Source organism: Leptopilina heterotoma, unplaced genomic scaffold (assembly GCF_015476425.1).
Source record: "Leptopilina heterotoma isolate Lh14 unplaced genomic scaffold, ASM1547642v1 Lhet_45, whole genome shotgun sequence".
Taxonomy (NCBI): Eukaryota; Metazoa; Arthropoda; class Insecta; order Hymenoptera; family Figitidae; genus Leptopilina; species Leptopilina heterotoma.
Window position 1 is genome coordinate 1,659,016 of NW_025111086.1, and position 24,439 is coordinate 1,683,454.

At 23.2% G+C, this 24,439-nt stretch overlaps 1 protein-coding gene and 1 long non-coding RNA gene across 4 annotated transcripts; both read left to right on the forward strand.

Moving 5' to 3' along the window:
• Window positions 1-114: 114 nt before the first annotated feature.
• On the forward strand, window positions 115-14,529 carry LOC122507131 (transcriptional repressor CTCFL). Of its 3 annotated transcripts, none has more exons than XM_043619691.1 (13): window positions 115-185; window positions 1,183-1,360; window positions 3,649-3,869; window positions 4,118-4,476; window positions 4,618-4,787; window positions 7,610-7,746; window positions 8,229-8,379; window positions 8,477-8,618; window positions 8,857-9,129; window positions 9,923-10,059; window positions 11,997-12,166; window positions 12,494-12,727; window positions 12,806-14,529. In XM_043619691.1, exons 2-13 carry the CDS (start codon window positions 1,231-1,233, stop codon window positions 12,860-12,862), a joined length of 2,181 nt encoding a protein of 726 aa, XP_043475626.1. In that variant the 5' UTR covers window positions 115-185; window positions 1,183-1,230; the 3' UTR covers window positions 12,863-14,529. The 3 variants fall into 3 exon arrangements, with proteins under 3 accessions (XP_043475626.1, XP_043475625.1, XP_043475627.1); XM_043619690.1 differs by having other exon boundaries at window positions 119-330; XM_043619692.1 differs by lacking the exon at window positions 115-185 and adding an exon at window positions 570-919.
• Window positions 14,530-14,948: 419 nt separating this feature from the next.
• LOC122507148 lies at window positions 14,949-18,115 on the forward strand. Its single transcript, XR_006302093.1, has 3 exons — window positions 14,949-15,197; window positions 17,710-17,781; window positions 17,873-18,115. It is a non-coding gene; the product is annotated as an uncharacterized LOC122507148 (long non-coding RNA).
• Window positions 18,116-24,439: the final 6,324 nt, after the last annotated feature.

Here is a 24,439-nt window from a genome sequence, read left to right on the forward strand (position 1 = left end):
TATTTGTTTTAAAACCGGAAGTAGTAGTTATGTTGGCAATTCTCGTGCATAGGTCACGTGACAAGACGACGTTTAGCCTCAATGCGCAAAAGCAACTGCGCAGCATTCAAACTTTCGCAGTACGTCAGCCATATTGTCATTACTTCTTACACAACGCCCTCAAGCGAACAATTCAGAGTTACGAGGTAAAACGATAATAATTTCCAATTATCGAATATTGGGCGTGTTCCAAACTTGAAATAATAACGGATAGTAGTGTGAAAAATTGTATTAGAGTGTTTTTAGTGGAATTACAATAGTGTGAAAGCCGTACGGTGTGTGAAAAAGTTGGTGAGTAGTAGACATTGTAAACTTTGAGCGACTGCATCCTTTTGAGCTGCGCCCTCCATATTGATGACAGCGCCGACAGTGATAATTTTCTGAAATTTTTGTCGTTAATGCCCCCTGTGTCCTGAAGTCGAAAGCACCCACGTTGTCTTAAAAGCTTCCCGACAGAATGCGCGGCTTCTAGGACAACACCAACCCAATGCCTATGAATTAATCCTGGGGACCGAATATCCTAGTTGCCGTTCGCGAACTCCTTGTCGACCTCGGCATGATTCCGCCTTTGAACAGGTCAACATTAATCGAACCATGGCGTCTTTCCACCGCTTCGCTTTCTTCCCCTCTCGTATTTCATACATTTCATATTATGATCAAAATCATTAACGTGCTCTCCTTGTTTGTTTAGTTTTTTGTTTTTAATTATCCGCTACGTGAAGATGATTGCTTCGACGATGATCGTCTCCTGGACAGGGACCCATCGTCACGCGAATTTAGTGACACTTCCGGGTTTATATTCATATATCATTTTCTTGAGCTATTGATTTTCTTTCGACTCTACTTTGGCCTTAGTTTTCTTGTATAAAGTACAATCAAGGTAATTGGCTCACTTTGCCTGGATTTTTTAAAAAAGGAACGAAATTAATTATCGGATTTTGTATAATATATTATAATTTGTGATTATATTTAATATTGTTGGAAAAAAACAATTGAAAAGAGGACAAATAATATAGTGTTCTTGTTTTTCTTTTCTTTCTTGTTACATTGTTTTTTCTTGTAAATTTACTTTGATTGTTCGATTATATCTTACTTTTTATTATGTAATAAAATTAATTAATTTTTGTTTGTTTTGAATTTCAGTTACAACTTTTTTTTATTCTAAAAGTTTCATGATTGAGTCACGCAAAGATGACAACTAACGTGACTACTATAAAATTGGAGGGTAATCAGGAAACCGTAACGGAAATACAAACTTACCTGGAAACCTTCAACAAGGAAATAGAAGGTGGCCAGGGTGAACAATTTCAACATGTCCAGTGTAAGTTTTTATTTTTTATATTTTCAGGGTTGTCTCAGGTCAGGGAAGGCGGGGAAAGTAGAATTTTATTGGTCAGGAGAATCAGGGAAAAGTCTGGGATTTTTTATTGAAAATATTGGAAAAAATTTAATGTTTAGAATTCATAAAAAAATAATGAATTTTTGTGTCTTTTTTGTTGCCTCATAAACTGTGAAATTACCACGAACTCTAATACAAAACGTTCATTTTTTTCAATTTCTGACAATGATTTCTTTATAAACAACTTAATTCTTGGAGAACTTTCATAAAATGATTACTTATAAATTATTTATTGAATAATTTTATTTCAATATTTCAAAATTAATATAATTTTAATTATATTAATTCAGTTGCTTTTAAAATTTTAATAAATAGATTAACTTTGATAGGTTTCAATTCGAAATTTTACAGAATTTCAATTCGAAATGAATTTAATTAGTAAATTTAAAGAACTTGGATTTTTGAAAAAAATTTTAATAATTCAAATTTTTCTTAAATTAGTTAAATTTTTTGATGTACATATTTAATAAATTATTAAAAGTAATAGATTTATAGAAGAATTTTAGTTAAAAACACTAAAAAAAATTTAATTTTGGAGAAGTTACAAATAATTGCAGAAATTAAATTATTTATAAAGATTTCAATCAAATTCTTCGCTAAAATTCAATTATATTAAAGAATTAAATATAATTCTAATCAAAATTTCAATTATATTTATAAATAATAAAATTCTTCACCGAAATTCAATTATTTTAAAAAAATTTAATAAAATTCTTGGCAAAGTTTTAATTATTTTCAAAAATTTTCCTCAATTCAATGATTGTCAATGTCTACTATTTTAATAAAATTTTCCGAAAGAATTCAATTATTTAAAAAAAATTTTGACATAATTCTACGTAAATATTTAATTATTTTCATAAATAATGAAAATTCTACAGGAATTCTATTATTTACAATAATTTAATTAAATTTTTTATAAATTTCTTCGCAATAATTCAATTATTTTCATAAATAATAAAACTCATCAGAGTTCAATCTTTTTTAATCCAATTTGAATCGAATTCTTTGAAAAAGGTAATTATTCTTAAAAGTTTGATTAAAATTCGTCGAAAAATTATTAAATTAATTATTAAAATTTTTCTCCGAAATTCAATTATTTTCAAAAATTTTAATAAAATTCTTAGTAAAATTTCAATTATTTTAAAAAATTTACTGATTGTCAATATCAACTATTTTAATAAAATTTTACATAAGAATTTAATTATTTGAAAAAAAATTTGGTAAAATTCTACGCAAATATTTAATTATTTTCATAAATAATGAAAATTTTTCAGAAATTATATTATTTACAATATTTTAATTAAATTTTTTATAAATTTCTTCTCAATAATTCCATTATTTTTATAAATAATAAAAATCCGAGGAATTCCATTATTTGCATAAATAATAATTCAATTATTCAATAAATTATTTATTTTTGTATTTAAATAATTGAATTCTCGTTGAATTTTCTAATAAAAATGAATTTAAGAATTCATTCTTAAATCAATTTTTCAGTTAAAATTTTGGATAATAATTGAATATTAAAAGCACTAGAGCGGGAATTTTTAGAAATAATTGAATTTTGAGAAGGTTTTAGATTAAAATTTTTGAAAATCTCAAAGAACTTTTTCAAAAATTATTAAAAATAATTGATTTGAAGAAGAATTTTAGTTCTAGAAAATAAGTGAATTGAAATGATGAAAATAATTTTAATTATTATAAAATATGAAGAAATCGATCACTCCGAGTCGAAGACTCGTGTTTTTTTTATCTTCGTGTTTTATAATAATAATAATAATAATAATAATAATAATAATAATAATAATAATAATAATAATAATAATAATAATAATAATATTCTATAAGTCATTGAATTTCAAAACGTTTGAATTTGAAATTTTTTAAAATCTTAATTCCTATGAATAAATAATTATTATTAAAATAATTGTTTTAAATAAAATTATTAATGTTTTCGAATAATTTTACATTTAAAGAAATTCGTAAATAAATGTAATTAAACATTTTTTTCAGAATCTAATAATTTTTATGTTGAATTAGAGGGAAAAATTAAAATTTTGTCCTGAAATCAGGGAAAAACAAAATTAAATTTTTGTGGCAACACTGATTTTGCTGTTATTTCTATATTTTTTTACTCTCTATTTTCTTTATTTCCAAAAAAGAAAATTTCGAAAGAACGAAAAATATTGAATATTTTAATTAATTTGCAGTACAACAAGTCGAAGGTCTTTCTGGTGGCGAAGAAGGTGGAACGTACTTCGTTGATCAGTCAGGACAATATTATTATCAAGCCAGCGGTGATGACACACCTGTAATGACCCAAGTTCAAATACAGGAAGTCGAGGATACTGAGGGACAAACTGAAGGCGACACTGCACCAGATGAACAATATCAAGAACTCGAAGAATTAGAACAAGTCGAAGGCGAAAATGTAATTCATTTACTTTATATTCTTTTGTTTTATTGTTGAATTGGCAATTAATTACTTTTGTAATTTATTCTTATTTTCTCCGGTTATTTATTTTTTTACTGTTTTTTTTACAAGTGTTGATTTACTAATTTTATTTTATTTCAATTTATTTGTCTAATTTTATTTCAAATTATTTGTCTAATTTTATTTCAATTTATTTGTCTAATTTTATTTTTATTTATTTGTCTAATTTTATGGTTTAAATTTAGGGACAAGCGGTTAATGCAACGAACAATCAAGTCGTATTGAATTCAAACGATGCATATCAAACGGTGACAATTGTTCCCTCGGACACTAATCCAGGTGAAGTGAGCTATGTCCTCATAGTTCAGCAACCCGAGACTGATGAGAAACCAAAATGCGATAATGAGGCAGGAGAGGGCGAGGAGGGCGATGGTGAACAGGACCTCACTGTTTATGATTTCGAGGATAATGAGGACAATGACGCCGCAGTTGAATCCGAAACAGAGGATGATAAAACTAAAATAGTCAAATACATTCCCAGAAAGTCACAAACTGTTACACAAGCACACATGTGTAATTATTGCAATTACACAAGTCCTAAGAGGTAATTTTCTATTTCTATGTTATTAAACTAAAATAAACAAAAGTTAAAATTATTTTTATTAAATTACAATAAAAAAAAAATAAAATTATTATTAGATTACAATTGAAGAGAAAGTTAAAATAATAAATTCTTGGATTTTAGATATCTTTTATCTCGACATATGAAATCTCATTCAGAGGAAAGACCACATAAATGTAGTGTGTGCGAAAGAGGTTTCAAGACTTTGGCATCACTTCAAAATCACGTTAATACACATACCGGGACCAAACCGCATCATTGCAAATTTTGTGACAGTGCATTTACAACGTCCGGTGAGTGAATTTTATTATTTTTCAAAAATTCGATCATTTTCTTCTTCTCGATAAAAATTTGTTATGCATGCATAAATGGAATGCTTCATTAAATTAAGTCAAATCATTTGCAAACACAACGAGGTGTTTTGTATAAACTTTTTATTTCACCTTTGCTTTGCTTTCTTTTGTTTCCTTTTTTGCATGAACTGTGTCTACCGACATGTTTTGCTTGAAATATTTTTATGTCTTTGCGAAAATTATTTTTGTCGTATGTGTGTATGAAGAAAAATACAATATAAAACTTATTTTCAATTTTTGTGCACGTCACGATTTTTTTGTTTTCTTTTGTTTCGTCTTTGAATTAAGTAAAAATATTTTTTGAATATAATTTTGTTTGGAGAACAATATTTTCCATTTTTTTTTTTTTTTTTTTTGAAAAAATATATATTTCAGGGTGGCCACATGTCAGTAAAGTCAGGGAAATGTCAGGAAAAAAATGTTTTTCAGGGAAATTTAGAAAATTGAGATTTTTTCCACTTATTTTTAAAAAATTGCGACTATCTCGACTTTTCTTTCTAATATTACAACAAAATAATAATATTTTTTACTATTAAATGTAACTCATTTCGATTTTTATAGTGCGAAAAATAACTATAAACAAATCTTTCAAAAATAATTTTTGAATTATTTTTCTACTTAAATTCTCGAATACAATTAAGAAGATTTTGAATAATTGAAATTTTGTAAAATTTAGTTGAAAATATTTAATTTTTTTAAAAGTATTTTGGTAGAATTTTTAAAAATCAACTTTTGAAGAATTTTAATTGTAAATTTTCAAAATAATTGAATTATCAATAATTTTAATGAAAAATCTTTAAACGTAAATTTAAAAATTAAAATTGCGACTTTTTAGACTTTTCTTCCATGGGACAAAATACTATATTTTTAGTATAAAATGCTGCAACTTTTTTTTTATTTTTACGCACAGTATAAAAAATAGCTGTAGAAAAATTTTTCGAAAATTATTTTTGAAAATTTGTTCTAATTAAATTTTTGAAATATACAATTAAAAAGATTTTGAATAAATAAAATTTAGTAAAATTAATTGAAAATAAATCCTTTTTCTCAAGTATTTTATTATAATTTTTGAAAATTAGCTATTATAGAATTTTTATTGAAAATTTTGGAATTAATTGAATTTTTAAAAATTTTAATGAATAATCTTCAAGTGTAAATTTCGATAAAAAAATGAAAATATTAAAATAGTTTTGAAAAAAGTAATTCTATGACAAAGTAATTTAAATTTTTTTGAAATTTACTATTTTCGAATTTTTGAGAAATTATTTATAATTAAAATTCATCATAAATTTGATTATTTTAAAAATATTTTTTAAAAACTCAATTATTTATTCGCTTAATAAATTTTTTTTGCAAAATTTAATTATTTTAGGGAATTTGATTAAAATTCGTTGCAAAATTTAATTATTTTCATGAATTTTAATAAAATTTATGTCTAAATTCCATTTTTAGAATTTTTAAAAAATTTATTGCAAAATTCAATTATTTTCAGGAATTTTAATAATAATTTTTGTCTAAATTCAATTTTCAGGATTTTTTTAAAAAATTTATTGAAAAATTCAATTGTTTTCATGAATTTTATTAAAACTCTTTACAAAATTCAATTTTTTCTGTAATTTTATTAAAATTCAAATACATCTATAATTTTAATAAAACTCTTTGCAAAATTCAATTATTTTCAGAAATTTTATTAAAACTTTTGCCAAATTTAATTATTTTAAGGAATTTAATTAAAATTAATTGCAAATTTTAATTATTTTTCAAAGATTTTACTAAATTTAAATTATTTTTTAAAAAGATTTTACCAAATTTCAATTTTTAAAAAAAAATTTTTAATTGTTATGTAATTGTAAAACTATTGCGTCTTTCAAAAATTATTTAGAAATATTTTTAAAAAGTTAATTTTACGAATTTATTTATTAAAATTTTTTGAATATATTCTACCTTAATATTCTTTAAAAAGAAAAATGAACGGTTTCAATTATTATAAAAATTGAATTTTTGTATTTAAATAATTGAATTCCTGAAGAACTTTCGGAAAAATATTAAAAAGTAATATAGACAATTGATTTAGAAATGAAGTTTTGTTAAAAATTATAGAAAATAATTGAATTCTTGTAAGGGTTATAGTTTTAATTTTTAGAAATTATTAAATTTCAGAATTTGAAATTTTTTAAATTTTATTTCCTGGTGAAAAAAGAAATAAGAAGTATTTAAATATTTTATTTAGCAAAATTATACAAGTTTTGATTAATTGAATTTAGAAATCAGTAAAGAATCAGGGAAATAGAAAATAAAATATTTGTGACAACACTAAATTAAATAATCGACTTTTTTTCTATTTTTAATCGACTAAAGCGACTTTTTTTGTTCGTTAAAGTCGATCCGAGGCCTGGAAATTAATTAGTTTTTTTTAAATATTACAGAAACTTTTGGAAAATTATTTAAAATAATTGATTTAGAGATGAAGTTTAGTTGGAAATTGGAGAAAATAATTGAATTCAGGAAGGATTACAATTGTAATTTTTAGAAATTATTAAGTTTCATAAATTTTACACATTTTCCGTAAACTTTCATATTTTCCTGTGAAAAGCATTTTGCCAAGGAAAATAATTTTAATTGTCAGTAAATTATCAGGGAAATGTCAGGGAAATTGATAAACTAAAACTTGTGACCATCCTGATATTTGAATCTGATTTTGTTTGGTAAACAAATATTTTGTTCGGAGGAAAAAAAAACAATTTGACGATTATTGGTTACAGGTGAACTTGTAAGACATGTTCGGTACAGACACACTCATGAAAAGCCGCACAAATGTCACGAGTGTGATTACGCTTCTGTTGAACTGTCGAAACTAAAGCGACACATTCGTTGTCATACTGGAGAACGACCTTATCAGGTACGTTTAAATCTTATTTTATTTTCATATTTAGGTGAATTGGTGCGTCACACGCGATACAAACATACGAATGAAAAACCTCATAAATGCACAATTTGCAATTATGCCAGTGTGGAAAAGAATAAATTACGCAATCACATGCGCATTCATACAGGAGAACGTCCATACGAGGTTTTTCTTTATTTGTCTATTAAAATATTTACTTTTTCTTCTTTATATCCTCGACGATATTTTACAATACAATTTTTCTTTTTTTCTCATGTTTTTCCTTTTTCTCAAATTTTTCTTTTTTTCGTATTTTTTTCATAATAAATTTTTTCATAATTCATTCTTTTATTATTTACGTTTTTTTACATTATTTTACAATTTTTTACATTACAATTTAAAAAAAAGCTACTCTAAAATTGTAATTAAAAGTAATAATTTCTTTAATATTCAAATTGATTTTGTAAACTTGAAATTGATAATAATTTCTTCCGCAGTGTCCACATTGTACTTACGCGAGTCCCGATACTTTCAAATTGAAGCGTCATTTACGAATTCACACTGGTGAGAAGCCATACGAGTGTGATATTTGTCAGGCGAGATTCACACAGTCTAATAGTTTGAAAGCCCACAAATTGGTTCATAATGGTATGTATATATTTTTTCTTCCACATTTTATACTCCATTGTTAACTTTTAATTATATATTTCCTTTTTTTCTCTCTTTCTCTCTTTTTCTTGAACAGTTGGTGACAAGCCGGTTTTTCAGTGTGAGCTTTGTCCGACAACGTGCGGACGTAAAACGGATCTTCGTATTCACGTGCAAAAATTACACACTTCGGACAAACCGTTAAAATGTAAACGCTGTGGAAAAACATTCCCCGACAGGTGAGACGGAGAAATTAATAATTAATAAAAATGTATTAATTATTTAATTTCCTTAATGTAAAGGTGGAATTTAATTTCGTTAATTCAAATTCAAATATTTAACTATTAATTAATAGAAATATACAATTTAATTAATTTGTATCTTGAAATATTGAGTTCATTTAATTTAAAGATAAAAGAGGACATTTTGATGTTTTCTTTTTAATTTATACTAATTTTTTTCATTTGCATTTTTCAGGTATAGTTACAAGCTTCACAGTAAAACACACGAGGGCGAGAAATGCTATAAATGTGATCTCTGTCCTTATGCATCAATATCAGCGCGTCACTTGGAGAGCCATATGCTTATTCATACAGATCAAAAGCCATATCAATGCGATCATTGTTATCAGTCATTCAGGCAAAAGCAACTCTTGAAACGACATTGCAATTTATATCACAATCCTTCTTATATTCCTCCGCCACCGCAGGAGAAAACGCATCAGTGCCCAGAATGCGAGAGACCATTCAGGTAATTTCAAAAATTAATTCAACTGTAAACGAGGGGGAAAAAGTAGAGCATTTGCTTAGTGATTATTATTGATACAAATAGTTAAGAAAAAAGAGGAGAATTCTATCGATTAAAAGAATGAGCTTAAAGTAAATTTTAATTTCTAAGCAATTTAGATTTTATTTTTCACAGCAAAATATTTATATTTAATTATTTGCCTATTTAATATTTAAAATTTTAAATGTTAATATTTATATCAATATTCATTTTTTCATATAAAAATTTCAATTCTAATTCATTCTGATTAAATAATAATTTAATTATAGAATGAATTAGAATTGAAATTATTTTATTTGGAAACTATTTAGACTCTGTTTATTTAAATTTTATTTTTGATAAAGTCCCTGAAGTTCTAACTCAATAATAATTTAATTAGAATGAATTAGAATTGAATTTATTTTATTTCAAGTCAAGGAGAAAAATTGAAAACTATTTAGATTTTGTTTATTATTTATTTAAATTTTACTTTGATAAGGTTCCTAAATTAAGCGTCGACATTTTTAACTCTAAAAGCCGTAAATAATAGTTTTCGACACTGAGCGGCTATTTTCAATAATAATTAGATTGAATTGAATTTGAAATTATTTTTTATTTAGAGTTAAACTGAAAAATTGGAGGATCTTTAGACTTTGTTTACTTGTTTATTACTAAAAAAAAAACTTGAAATTTTCAAACTGGAAAACATTATTTTTGATTCAATGTTTGATGAAAATACTGGGTTTATTTTATTTATTTAAATGAACTTTGTTTATAGGCATAAAGGTAATCTTATTCGCCATATGGCTGTGCATGATCCTGAGTCATCATTACAGGAGAAACAACAGGCCTTGAAAATGGGAAGGCAAAAGAAGATTCAAATTATTGACGGTCAACGAGTTGAAGTTATGACAGGTTCGTCTTTTACTTTCTTCTGTAAAATAATATTTATCTCATATTCAATTAAATTGTTATCTATTTCTTTTATGAATTATTACTTTTTATCTATTATTTCAAATCACCTACTAAATTTTCGATTATTCTAATCTTAGGTTCAAATCTATTTATTCAAATTTTCAATTCTTTCTGTTTTTAACCATTTTTAATAACAGTCGAGATAAAATTTTATTTGATTGAAATTCAGTAATTTTTATTTTGATAGAAATTTTTATTTGCGTGTATATTTCAATCTAATTCGAAATTTTAATAATTTATGAAATTAAATTTATTTTTTATTTAAATTAAAATTTAATTAAATTTTTAATTTGAATGCAATTTAGTAAAATTAAACAAGAGGATTTCAGAAGTATTTTAGGTGAATTTTCTTTTTTTTTCTTTGAATTATTGAGTTTTCAAAGAACTTTCTCAAAAATCTTTTAAAATAATTGATTTAGAGAATAATTTTAGTTAAGAATTCTAGAAAATAATTAAATTGAAATCTTTAAAATAATTTTGGTGATAATTAATTTAGAGAAGAATTTTGTTTAATAATTCTAGAAAATAATTGAATTAAAATTTTGAAAACAATTTTGATGATAATTAATTCAGAGAAGAATTTTAGTTAATAATTCTAGAAATTAATTCAATTATTTTTATAAACTTTAATAAAATTCTTGGCAAAATTTCACAGGAATTCAATAATTTACAAGATTTTTAATAAATTTCTTCGAAATAAATCGATCATTTATTTCCATAAATAATAGAATTTTCACAGGAATTCAATTATTTAATATAAAAAATTTCAAAGAATTTTTCGAAAAATATCAATTATTTAAAAAGAATTTTATAAAATTCTTCGCAGGAATTCAACTATTTAAAAAAAATTTAACAAAGTTCTTTTCAAGAATTCAATTATTTTTATAAATAATAAAATTCTTCACCGAAATTCAATTATTTTAGAAAAATTTTAATAATATTTTTGGGTAAATTTTTTATTATTTTCATAAATAATAAAACTCATCGCAGGATTTTAATTAATTTTTGATACAATATTCTAATCAAATTCCTCGATAAATGTAATTATTCTTAAAAATTTCATTAAAATTTGTCAAAATAATTGAATTATTTAAAAATTTGTTTAAATTTTTAAATTCAATTCTTTATGAGAATTCAATTTTAACAAACATTTAATTATTTAATAAATTATTTATTTTTTAATTTAAATAATTGAATTCTTCCAGAATTTTCTAATAAAAATTGATTAAAAAATTAATTACCGAATAATCGATTTATTACTTATGAAAGTAATTGAATTATTGCAACGAATTTTATTACAATTTTTTCAAATAATTGAATTTTTTGAGAAAATTTATTACTTTTTAAAAATAATTGAATTCTTGCGAAGGATTTTATTAGGATTTTTGTAAATAATAAAATTTTTTTTGAAAAATTTTATGGTAATTTTAATTATAACAAAACACAAAGAAGGCGATCACTCCGAGTCTTCGACTCGGAGTGATCGCCTTCTTTATGTTTTGTTATAATATTCTTATAAATTGTTGAATTTCAAAAAGGTTTGAATTTGAATGTATTGAAGAATTTTAATTCCTACGGCAAAATAATAATGATTAAATATTTATTTAAAAAAGAAATTATTGATGTTTTTTGAATAATTTTACAATTAATGAAATTTGTAAATAAATGTAATAGAACATTTTTTTGAGTTTCTAATAGTTTTTAGAGTGAATCAGAATATTTTTTAAGGTCAGGGAAAAAGTGAGTATTTTGTCTAGAAATCAGGGAAAAGTCAGGGAAAAATAAAATTAAATATTTGTAGTAACCCTGTTATTATAAATTTGAAATTCTTGCGAATTTAATTAATTTACTTTTGTTTTATTTGTAAAAAAAAATAGGTGATTTGGCTTCTAAATTAAGAGGGTATGAAGACGATGACGAAGAGGAAGAGGAAGAAGAGGAGGAGGAATTGGAAGATGAGGAAATGATGGCCGTTGAAGGAACAGACGGTCAGCAATACGTTGTTCTAGAAGTTATTCAACTTGCCGATAATCAAGGAACAGATCAGGTAATTTTTAAAGGGAATTTCGCACTTTTTTCAAGTTATTTTGTTTTTATTGTAGTTTTTGTTTATTATCAGTTTGATATCACTTTAACATCATTTAATATAATTTAATATAATTTAATATCATCGAATTTTAATTACATTGCTTATTAACATCAGTTAAATTTATTAATAATTTTTTATCGATTATAATATTTGTTATAAATTAAATTTATTGTATAGGGAATTTAAACTGAATTTAGTTTCATTATTATTGCTTCCTCACAGAGGAAGAATTGTAATATTTATTTTTTTTACAAAAATAGAATTAAACATTTGGATTTCTTTTAGCAAATGGCTGTCGTGGCCAACGAGGACGGCGATATTGTAATGGAGGATCCTCTCAGTCAAGACAACAGCATTGTCGCCGACGTCTCTGGCGAATTAGATGCCGAGGAGGAAGACACTTCGTTAGGCGATTTGAAATTGCAACCACAACTTACGAGAAACAAATCTGAATCACAGTCTTCGCAACACGATCCGAAATTGCGCAAAGACATGGAAAATTGCTTTGGCTTCGATGAGGTTAGTTAAATTCTTTTTTATTCATAAAAAAACGAAAAGAGAATAAAACTCCGAATTTACAATTTTTTTCTATTACAGGAAGAGGAAGATGAGGATGCAAACAGTGAGATGCAGTTATTAGATACCATATCGTAATGTCCGTCATAGTGAGTAAAGGATGTACTCAAAAATAGTTAAGTATATTTCTCATCCAGTATCAGTGTATAAAATATTAAATGGTGAAATATTGAGAGACTGTGGAAACTGTATACATTTGTAGGTACTATTAAACTAATTTATGGGCGTAACATGTTAGTTGATAGTTTTAAGAAAATGTAAATCCATCAAATGAAAAAAAAAAAACAATCGCTAGAAATTAGGAATTTAATTCTGCACTTTAACTGAAAGATACTTTTTTCAAAATGTTTATTAGTAAATATATCAATAGTTTAGAAAAGCGTCAATTTCACTTTAATAACAAGAAAAAACAGTTATAATGGAATTTAACTGAAGTATTAATATTAATATTAAATGGTAGATAGTTATAATTATTACAAATCATTTAATATTAAAACAATCTTCGTTAAATCGTAGAAAAATTTAAAAATTTTCACCGGGTGAATAAAAAAAAGAATTTGTTTTTAGTGTTGCTTAGAGAAAAAGAGCCTAATGTGTTACCTCAACATTCTGGATGTAAATAGCAGCTTTTCCATACATATAAATATATTATATATTATAAATATTTGTTCGAAAAAAAAGGGTAATTGTAGCTGAAAAAACTAATCAAATTTACGATACATTACATTGTTGTCTTGTCTCAACGATTTTGAATGGATTATTTAGAATCTTTCAGTGGCGAAAAGGAACTTGTGTCGTAAATAATTGCCTGAAGTTTAAGAAAAGGGGAAAGATTGTAATAAGTTTAATCAAGTTTATATTGAGAGAAATTTTTTTTTTCTTTTTATGATTTTAGATGAGCGACGTGTGTTAATGAATGAATGAAACGAGGATATCAACTTCAGCAATTAATTCTTTTGTGAAGCACATTTCATTTTATTTTATGCCCAAGAAAAAAAGAAAAATGTGAGTAAATTGTTTGTTTTAATATATTTCAGTTTTTACAAATTGGAAATTGATAAAAAAATAGAAATGAAATGTGAATTAGTAACAAGTAACAAACCATTAAGTTTATGGTTTATTAATAACAAAAAAAAAAAGAGAAAAGGAAAAGTAAAAATAATTTTTGAATAATGGAAAAATTTTTCTTTTCTTTAATTTATTTCTTTTAAAAAATTGATAACATTTCCTTTTCTCAAGAATTGAGTGTAATATTTTTTGAGTTTAAAAAGAAAGCAAAATAATATTGTAATAGCAATACGAGAAAAAATGGTATGAATTATATTATTATTTTTTCTCTTGATTTTTTTGAAAGTAATCTACGACTTTCTAGGTTGTATTTTCTTGATTGCATAATTAATATCTGTACCATTTTTTCGCTAAGATTTTTTTATTATGCACTTATTTAATTATTATAAAATTCGAAAAAAGCTTTATTAAAAAAAAACAACAAAAAAAATAAGAACTTTGGGCGAGACGGCGCTTAATACGAAAGTGTACAAAAATATGTACAATTTTTTACATGCCAATTGTAAAATTGTAATTTATAATGTAGGTATTGAAAGAAAAAAAAAAGTATAGTCAATAGTCCTTCGCATGCTGTTAAAATTTATGCACTTTCTTACATTATTCCAAAGATGAAGAAGAAGAAAAAAAAAATGTGTAACGTTTTCTCTGTAATAAACACTACATCATTAAATGACAAACTCTGACTAATTGAAAATTAATTTTACTCTAAATTCTATTTTTTACGTTTTTGTTTTAATTTTTCTAATATTCAAGTTTACCGAAAGTAATTTAATTCTTTTTCTGATTTATAAAGTGATACTTTCATTTCAGAAAAATTTATGCAGAAAATATTTACCATTGATAACGAATAAAAAATATTTAATGAATGTGGAAATTAGTTTGAATGTGATTGACAAAATTGGAAATTATTTTTTTATTATTTACTGATAAAGAGTTGAAATTATTTTGAATATTATTTTATTGAATAAAAATTGAAATTATTATAATTATATGAATTATATAAATTATATAATTATAAATTGGAATTATTTGGAATTTTATTGTTTATCGACAAATTTGAAACTAATTTGGAATGTGTTTGTTTGTTTAGCGAGAAAGAAGAAGAGAAAAAAGAGAGAATGACTGTGTGAGCGATGCTGGAGTGACGTTATCATTGATAGATTAGTTTTCAGTCTTGCAATTTGTAAATCGACTGAATGGTCAGGAGAGTTCGTTAAGACCCTTGGTGCTATTATCAGAAGAGCCGCACCCACTTATACAACCCTTGGTCATCAACCCCATGAAACTAACCATCCTCCTACCAACTCGTCTGGATGTCTATATGTATTTATAGAACATGCGATAGGTACTTTGAACATTATTTTTTTTCCTCCATATTTACATCATTAGCTTCCCTAATTAATCCAAAAACAATTATTTGAAAATTGTCTGAAAAAAATTCGAAAAAAAGATTCTACTCTAAAACCTAGTATTTACTACTTTTTTACGATTTTATACTATTTCGATACTTTTTTTAAAAATTATTTATTGAAATTATTTATTTATTTATTAAGTTTGATTTATTTATTATTATTAACTTATTAAAATTTATTTATTTATTTCTTATTTATCTATTATTTAAACAATTCATTTGTGTTATTAAAAGTTCCTTTTTTTGGAGAAATTCCACTACTTTAAATTCGTTAATAGTTGAAATAAAAAAATTATTCTCAAAAATTTTAATAAAATTCTTGAGAACAATTAAACAATTTTAATAAAATTTTTGAAAACGATTAAAAAAATTTTAATAAAATTCTTAGAAATAATTAAAATTTTTTTTTTTTAATTCTATGAAACAATTCATAAAATGTTAATAAAATTCTTTGAAACAATTCAATTATTTTCAAAAATTTGAAGAAAATTTTTCGCCAAGAAAGCAATTATTTTCAATATGTAGGTACTATTTTAATTAAACCTCACAAAATAATTCAATTACTTAAAAAAATTGAATGACATTCTTCTCCAAAAATTGAATTATTTAAAAAAATAATACAATTTTGACAGAAATTCAATTATTTAAAAAACAATTTTCATAATTTTTTTTTTCGAAAGAAATTATTTAAAACAATTTTTAAAAAATTCTCCGTAAGAAATAAATTATTTTTGAGAATTTTAATAAAATTTGTTTACAAGAATTCATATACTTTTAATACAATTTTAATTAAATTGCTTGAAAAATTTTTAATTAAATTCTTTGCAGGAATTCAATTATTTTCATAAATGATAAAATTCGTCCCAAAAATTCAATTACTTTTGAAAATTTCAAAAGAATTCAATTATTCTTTCAAATATAATAAATTTTTTCACATAAATTTAATTATTTAAAAAAAAATTTAATAAAATTCGCTGCAAAAATTCAATTATTTAAAAAAATTTTCGGTAGAATTCAATTTATTTTTACAAATTTAGAAATTCTTCATGGAAATTCAATTATTTTCATAAATCATAAAATTCGTCCCAAAAATTCAATTATTTTTACAAATATAATAAATTTTTCCACAAAAATTCAATTATTTAAACAAAAATTTAATAAAATTCGTTGCAAGAATTCAATTATTTTCATAAATAATAAAATTTTTCGCAGGATTTCAATTATTTAAAAATTTTTCGGTAGAATTCAATTATTTTTACAAATTTAGATATTCTTCATGGAAATTCAATTATTTTCATAAATGATAAAATTCGTCCCAAAAATTCAATTATTTTATAATTATTATTTTATAATTTTATTATTTTTATAAATAATAAAATTCTTCGCAGAACTTTAATATTATTTTAAAAATTTTTTCTATAGAATTCAATTATTTTTACAAATAAAAAAATTCTTCACGGAAATTCAATTATTTTCATAAATAATAAAATTCTTCGCAGGACTTTAATTATTTTAAAAAAATTTTCTATAGAATTCAATTATTTTCACAAATAAAAAAATGTTTCACATAAATTCAATTATTTTCATAAATGATAAAATTCGTTCCAAAAATTCAATTATTTTTACAAATATAATAAATTTTTTCACAGAAAAAACAATTGCTTATTCAATTATTTATTTCTGTGTTTAAATAATTGAACTTTCATTGAACTTTTTAAACAAAATTGATTTAAAAATTAATTTCAGTTAAGATTTTAGATGCTAATATTGAATATTAGAAGCGTGATAAGAATAAATTTTTAGAAATCATTAAATCTCAATAGATTTTTAAATTGAAGTCTTTGAAAATTTTAATTGTTGTGAAACTAATAATCTTTAAATATTTATTTAAAGAAATCATTAAATTATTAATTTATTTTAAAAAATTATTTAATTATTAATATAAATATTTATTTTAAAAAATTATCAACTTATTAATTAAAATATTTATTTAACAAAAATTATTTAAGTTTTAAATAGTTTAATTTAAAAATTATGAAACAAAATTTTCCAATTAATTGAAAATTGTGTCAAATTTTATTGAAATAAATTTTATATTTTGAAGAATTTAATTTTTTTTTTACTTTTAAAAATCGTTTTTAAAATATAATCGTATTTTTGTAGAATTTCAAACAAAAATTTGGAAAATAATTGAATTTCAGAAAAATTGAGAATTGAAGTTAGATAATGAAAAGGCGAATATTTTCTATGGAATATTAGGAAAAAGTCAGAGAAATACAGCTAATCAAATTTTTATCAATTAATAATTTTTTTAGGCGTCAAATTTAATTTTTCGATAGCTAATTTTTACTACTTTTTTCAGTCTTAAAAATACTTCTTTTAAAATTATCTTTTTAATTATCGAGTTTGAAGTTTATTTTTCTTTGATTATTAGAACTTTTCGCAGGTTTCAAGAAAAATACTTCGCTAATTTGGTAAAAGTTCCCTAATTTGGAATACCTTTCCTAAATTATAAAAGGTAAACTATAAAATTTTTTGATTCTTTTTGAATTTTTCGTCTCTTATCTTTTCTTGTACGTTTCTTAAAATTATTCCTTTTTTCTTTTTAGAGGAATTGAGCCAGATTCTATCTTCATAAGGGCAATTGGAATGAGGATGTGCGTAGGATCAGTGTGCACGTAACAGAGGAACATAATTCATGATAAAAGGCGCATTCACTTTAATTTATAACAGTAATAAGAACCGAAAGTCAGTGATTTTTTTTCCAAGAGGATTATAATGAGATTATTACCGTTTTTCTCCCAAAAATTAGATGCATTTTTCGTTTCTTCAAATTCTCTCATATAATTATTATGAATATACCCTCGGTAAGAAGACACTGAAAATTTATTAAGTTACTAAAAGGAGATTTAAAATTATCTCAATTTTTTAATTTATGGAGAAAAATTGAAAAAAGAATGAAATAATTTATTTTACTTGCAGAAGATAATTTTCTTTTTTTTTTCTTTTTTGAAGGGCGCTATACAGACGGATTTCTCATTATACCTGTGAATTATTGCCGGAAGAAAGGAAAGTGATCTTAAATCAAAATGTCATTAAATTATACATTAAGCATCCGTTTGAATGATTGCATCCTTGGAAGTAGAATATTCTTTCGACATGTAAACCAGTTTGACACTTGCTTTTTCGGATGACTGCTGTGGGCTTTTATTATAATATCGCCAGAGTATACTCATTTATATTCGTCGAGTGTTCATCTGAGAGAGAGAAGGAGAGACAGGACATAATGACATTCTTCAGTGAGTGAATTTCAAATGAAAGTGCCCGCGTTGGGTATAAAATAATCACTCGGATAATTGCAAAACAACGGGATGAGAGGACAAAATAAATAAAATCAGAAGTGCATTACTCTGGTGAGTTAATTCGAGATGATGATGATTTTAATTCTATCTTTTTGTCGAGAATTTTCTGCAAAAATTGTGCAGAGATTTTTTTTCATCTTTACTCTGGAAAAGTGAATTCGAAAGAAAGAAAAAAGGAAGGAAGAAAAAAAGAAAGAAAGGAAGAAAGAAAAAAAGAAAAAAAGAAAGGAAGAAAGAAAGAAAGAAAGAAAGAAAGAAAGAAAGAAAATGTTTCAAAAACGGATCAAGGAAAATTTTCTTTGAATTAGGAGGGAAAAATGGCAATTCGTATTTTTTTCTTCCCTCTTTGTTATTTTATTCTTTTTTTTTTATCAAAAAACACTCGGAGACTGAATTGCGAAACAATGGTCTCTCACGTGTACACGCAAGAGTTTTGCAAATAAAAATGTCTAATAACTGTGCTGCCCACATCGTGCCAGTAGGAAGTGAAAAGAATATACGCAAGGGAGTGCGACGAAAGTGCCAGGAGAATAATACTTAAAACGCCTTGTTCCCTGAAGAAATCAGCTCTAACTTCCTCTCATTTTGAGGCTCACGAGATTACCACATTCCATATTATCAAAAGTAAATTTATCTTTCGTTCAATTATTACTTATTTAATCATCAATTTATTTTATTTTCTTTTTTTTCTTTTCATTCATTATTCTTGTCATTTATTATTCTTGTTATTTAGTATTTTTGTTTTTTATTGTTCTTGTTATTTATTACTTTTGTTTTTATTGTATTTTTATTTATTATTTTTCTTCTTAATATTTTTTTATTTATCATTTTTTATTTTTATTATTCTTGTTATTTATTATTTTCGTTTTTATTATTCTTGTTATTTAGTATTTTTGTTTTTAATATTTTTGCTATTTAATTGAAATTTTTTATTTTCTTATTTTTATAGATAAAAAACAATAAATTAGATAATTAATTAGTAAATTAAATAATTAATTAATATATTAAATGAAAAATTCTAAAAAATGTCTCCCATCTAATATGGAAGAAAAATTTATTTGATTTTTAAATAAACGATTAATTGTCTATTGTCAAATAAATATTTATTTGTATCAAATAATTTGTATTTGTATCAAACAATTTGTATTTGTATTAAATAATTTGTATTTGAATCAAATAAATATTTATTTTTATCAAATAATTTGTATTTGAATCAAATAAATACTTATATTTATCAAATAATTTGTATTTGAATCAAATAAATAATTATTTGTATCAAATAATTTGTATTTAAATCAAATAAATTATATTTGCTTCAAATACAAAAATTACGGGTAAAAATAAAATTTATTTTGATTAAGGAAAAATTATTCGATTAAAGTAACTTTTTAATTAATAGTAGACGAGTAATATTACAAACAATTTTTTATTAATCATTTAATTTATTTATTAATATTCTGATTATTAATTAAAAGTACCTAGAGAATAATTTATGAAAATTTAATTTTTACTCATTAAAATTTCATATTATTTTACGTACAATATTAATAAAGAAATTTAAAATAATATTTTTCTAATAATTATAGAAAGTAGTATGAAATATTTTATTTAGAATGAAAATTATCATTATTCAATAGTAAAATTATTTTTATAAAAATAATTGAATTATTGCGAAGAATTTTACTATTTATAGAAATAATTAAATTGTTATGAAGAATTTTATAGAAATATTTAGAAATAATGAAATTTTTTCGAGAAATTCAATTGAAGTTGTTTCGAAAATAATTGAATTTCTTAAAAGAATTTTATTAAAATTAAATGTATTAAAAATACATGTGAATTCATCACATGTAAATTCATCAAATTCTTGTGAATTCATCACAAGAATTTTATTATTTTTTGAAAAAATTGAATTCTTCCAATTTTTTTGACGAAAATATTTAAAAATTGCATTGAAAGTAATTTAATTTTTATATAGAATTTTTTAAAAATATTTTGAGAATAATTGAATTATTTTTAGAGAATTTTAAATTCTTGTTGAAATTGAATTTTATGGAAATTTTTGAAAACAATTAAATTCTTTCGTATAATTTTATTTAAATTGGATTAAAAAGTATTTAATTCCTGCAAAGAATTTTAGTATTTATAAAAATAGTTGAATTATTGTTTTGAAAAATTTATTAAATTTTTAGAAAAGAATTGAAATTTATGGAAATATTTAAAAATATTTCAATTTATTGAAGAAATTCAATTAAAATTATTTTGAAAATAATTGAATTCCTGCAAAGAATTTGTCTATTTATAAAATTAATTGAATTCTTGCGAAGAATTTTACTATTTATAAAAATAATTGAATTGTTTAGACGGATTTATTAAAATTTTAGAATATAATTGAAATTTATGGAAATATTTAAAAATATTTGAATTCATTGAAGAAATTTAATTAAAATTGTTTTGAAAATAATTGAATTTCTGTAAAGAATTTTACTATATTTATAAAATTAATTGAATTCTTGTGAAGAATTTTACTATTTATAAAAATAATTGAATTTTTTTTAAGGATTTTTTAAAATTTTAGAAAAAAAATGAATTTTTTCGAAATGTGTTAAAAACTCTTTTGAAAATTGAATTCTTTTGAGGAATTCAATTAAAACTGTTTTGAAAATAATTGAATTTTTGTAAAGATTTTACTATTTAAAAAAATAATTCAATTGCTTAGAAGGATTTATTAAAATTTGAGAAAATAATTGAATTCTTTCGTGAAATTTTATTAAAATTTTTGAAAATATGAACAGTAATAATTAATTTTGTACTTAATAAGTGAATTTTTAAAATTTTGATTATGAAATTAGTAAAAAAATTTATTTTTGAAAGTAAAAAATTTGGTAATTTGCATAACAATAATAAATTGAATATCTTGTTCCGCGCGCTAGCGAGCGTAACATTTGCTAGTTATTAATATAAATTTTACTAGAAAAATAATTATAATAAAAATGATTAAATTTCAATTTGAATTTCCCGCTAGATATTAAGTTGATTTTTACGAAGAAGTTTTTATATCTCCTATATTCTTTTAAAATGAATATTCCTTTTGTTTAAAAAGTTTAAACATTTTCGGATAAATGTTCTCTAAGAATAAATACTATTTAGTAAATTTTAATAAGTAAAAATTAAAGTTTTGTCTTTTTAATTCTTTTCTATCTTTTAATTGTCCCAGGTACATGCAGCGCCACTGTGGCCATAGTGTTCAACTCAAGTGACGCATTAATGTGATAAGTGTTGTGCGGTGTGAACCCAGCAGTAAGTTCTCCTGGTTCTAATGAAGAAAGAAGTGGTAAGACAATAATCCTCTAATAATCTGGCTAATCCTAAATAATTAATCATCCTAATTGTAGCGATAATGAGTAAATAATCTCAACAATGGTACAGAATTTCCATTTTGGCAAGATTTTTGATATTATTCTTTGTACGTCCATGTCCTCTCTGGGATTCTGAAAAAGTAATGTTATGTCGCACTCGTCGCATTTAAAAAAGGTAAACAATTAAAAATCTTTCAAAATATTAATTGTCAAGTGTAATTAAAGAAAAAAGGGAGAAAAGTAAAAATTTTCTTTAGGGTGGGGGCGGAAAAGTAAGGTTATGTTACAAAATCTTTCCGCACATTAAGTACTGCGGAACTTGCGGAATTTATACAACATTGTCCACACATAAAAAATTAACAAAAATAATTAGAGAAAATGGAGAAGTAAATATCAGAATAGGGGAAAAAATATGAAATATGGGAAAATAATTCTCGGAGAAATGCATAAAAATGATTTTATAGTTGAGAGAGAATAAATTGGATATACGCCTGAAAAAAGGGTTAATGTGATGTTTACAGGAGTTTCTGTTGCATATAGAGATCTTAATCTCATAAAGGAGGGAATAGCTTGTCTGTGGTCGCGGTACCATTGTTAATCGCTTTGGAGATTAAAGTGGATCTCCAAGTGAACACGACTCGTGCATAGTATTCGAACCGGACGACGACGACGACGAAGACAACGACAAACGAATGCAGGGACAAATGGACTTGGCTCGTAGGACATATGCAGGGCCCACGCGACAATACTTCAAGTACCCGTGTGCAGCCTCCCACGGCCTCATCTCTTCTGCCCGGAGAACCATGCGGAGAACAAAGAATGAAGAACATTGCCCGTCTACTGGTAAGTCTCACGTTAAGCCTCTTAAGGAACTCTAGTTGCTTGCAGCAAACAGTGGCGTGAATTTATGTATGAACCATCTTTTCTAAGCAAAATTCCCCTTAACCTTCTCTAAGGGTATTTCATTTCAACCAAGCGCGAGAAAATATTTTCTCTTTCTTCTTGCATACTTTTTTTTTACTTTTTAATTAGTTTAATAGCCACTTGTACTGTATTTTCCCAGGGGGTTGAAGTTTCTTGTTTTCGAGAAACGATATCTACAATATTTATAATTATTAATTAAAGGGAAAATAGAATTGTAAATTATAAATAAATTAAATAAATTCTAAATTCTAAATAAATTCTAAATTATAAATACAAAATAAGTAAAAAATAAATAAAAATAAAGAAAATAATATAGATAAAAAATAAAGAACTGCCATAAAGTAATTACTTATGTATCATTTAATGAAGTATTTTTTCAAAGATTTTAATTTCAATTCTGTTGAAATTAGTTTTAATTTTTAAAATTTTAACGCAATTATTTAAAAGAATTCAACTTTTTTAATAATTATTAAAATAAATTATTTCCAGAAATTCAATTATTTTCAAACATTATTTTAAAACATTCTCGTCAATTATCTTTCAATTATCTTTATAAATAGTGCAAAATTCTTCGCCGAAATTCAATTATATTGAGGAATTTTTATAAAACTTATTGTGAAATTCAATTATTTTCATAAATAATATTATTCATCACAAGAATTCAATTTTTTCCAAAATATTAAAATTCTTCACAAAAATTCAATTATTTTCAAAAAATCTAAAAAACAATTTTCTGGAATTTTAAATGAAATTCATTGCAAAATTTAATTATTTTCATAAATAATAGTATTCATGACAAGAATTATTCAATTGTTTTCAAAATAAAATTCAATTATTATCAAAAATTTGAATAAAATTCATGGTAAAATTTTAATTATTATCAAAAATTTTTCTTAATTTAATGCTTTTCAATATTCTACTATTTCAATAAAATTTCCCAGAAGAATTCAATTATTAAACGAAAATTTTGATAACATTTTACACGAACATTCAATTATTTTCAAAAATTTTTTTAAAAATTCTCCCCAACATTTCAATTATCTTTATATATAGTGCAAAATTCTTCGCCGAAATTCAATTATATTCAGGAGCTTTTTTTATAACATTCATTGTAAAATTCAATTATTGTAATAAAAAAAAAAAATATTCATCACAAGAATTAAATATTTTCGAAAATATTAAAATTCTTTCCAGAAATTCAATTATTTTCAAAAAAGCAAAAAAAAAATTGTTCAGGGATTTTAAATTAAATTCATTGCAAAATTCAATTATTTTCATAAATAATAGTATTCATCACAAGAATTCAATTTTTTCCAAAATATTAAAATTCTTCCCAGAAATTCAATCATTATGAAAAAAATCTAAAAAAAATTTTCTGCAATTTTAAATGAAATTCATTGCAAAATTCAATTATTCTCATAAATAATAGTATTCATCACAAGAATTATTCAATTATTTTCAAAATAAAATTCAATTATTATCCAAAATTTTAATAAAATTCATGGTAAAATTTCAATTATTATTTTTAAAA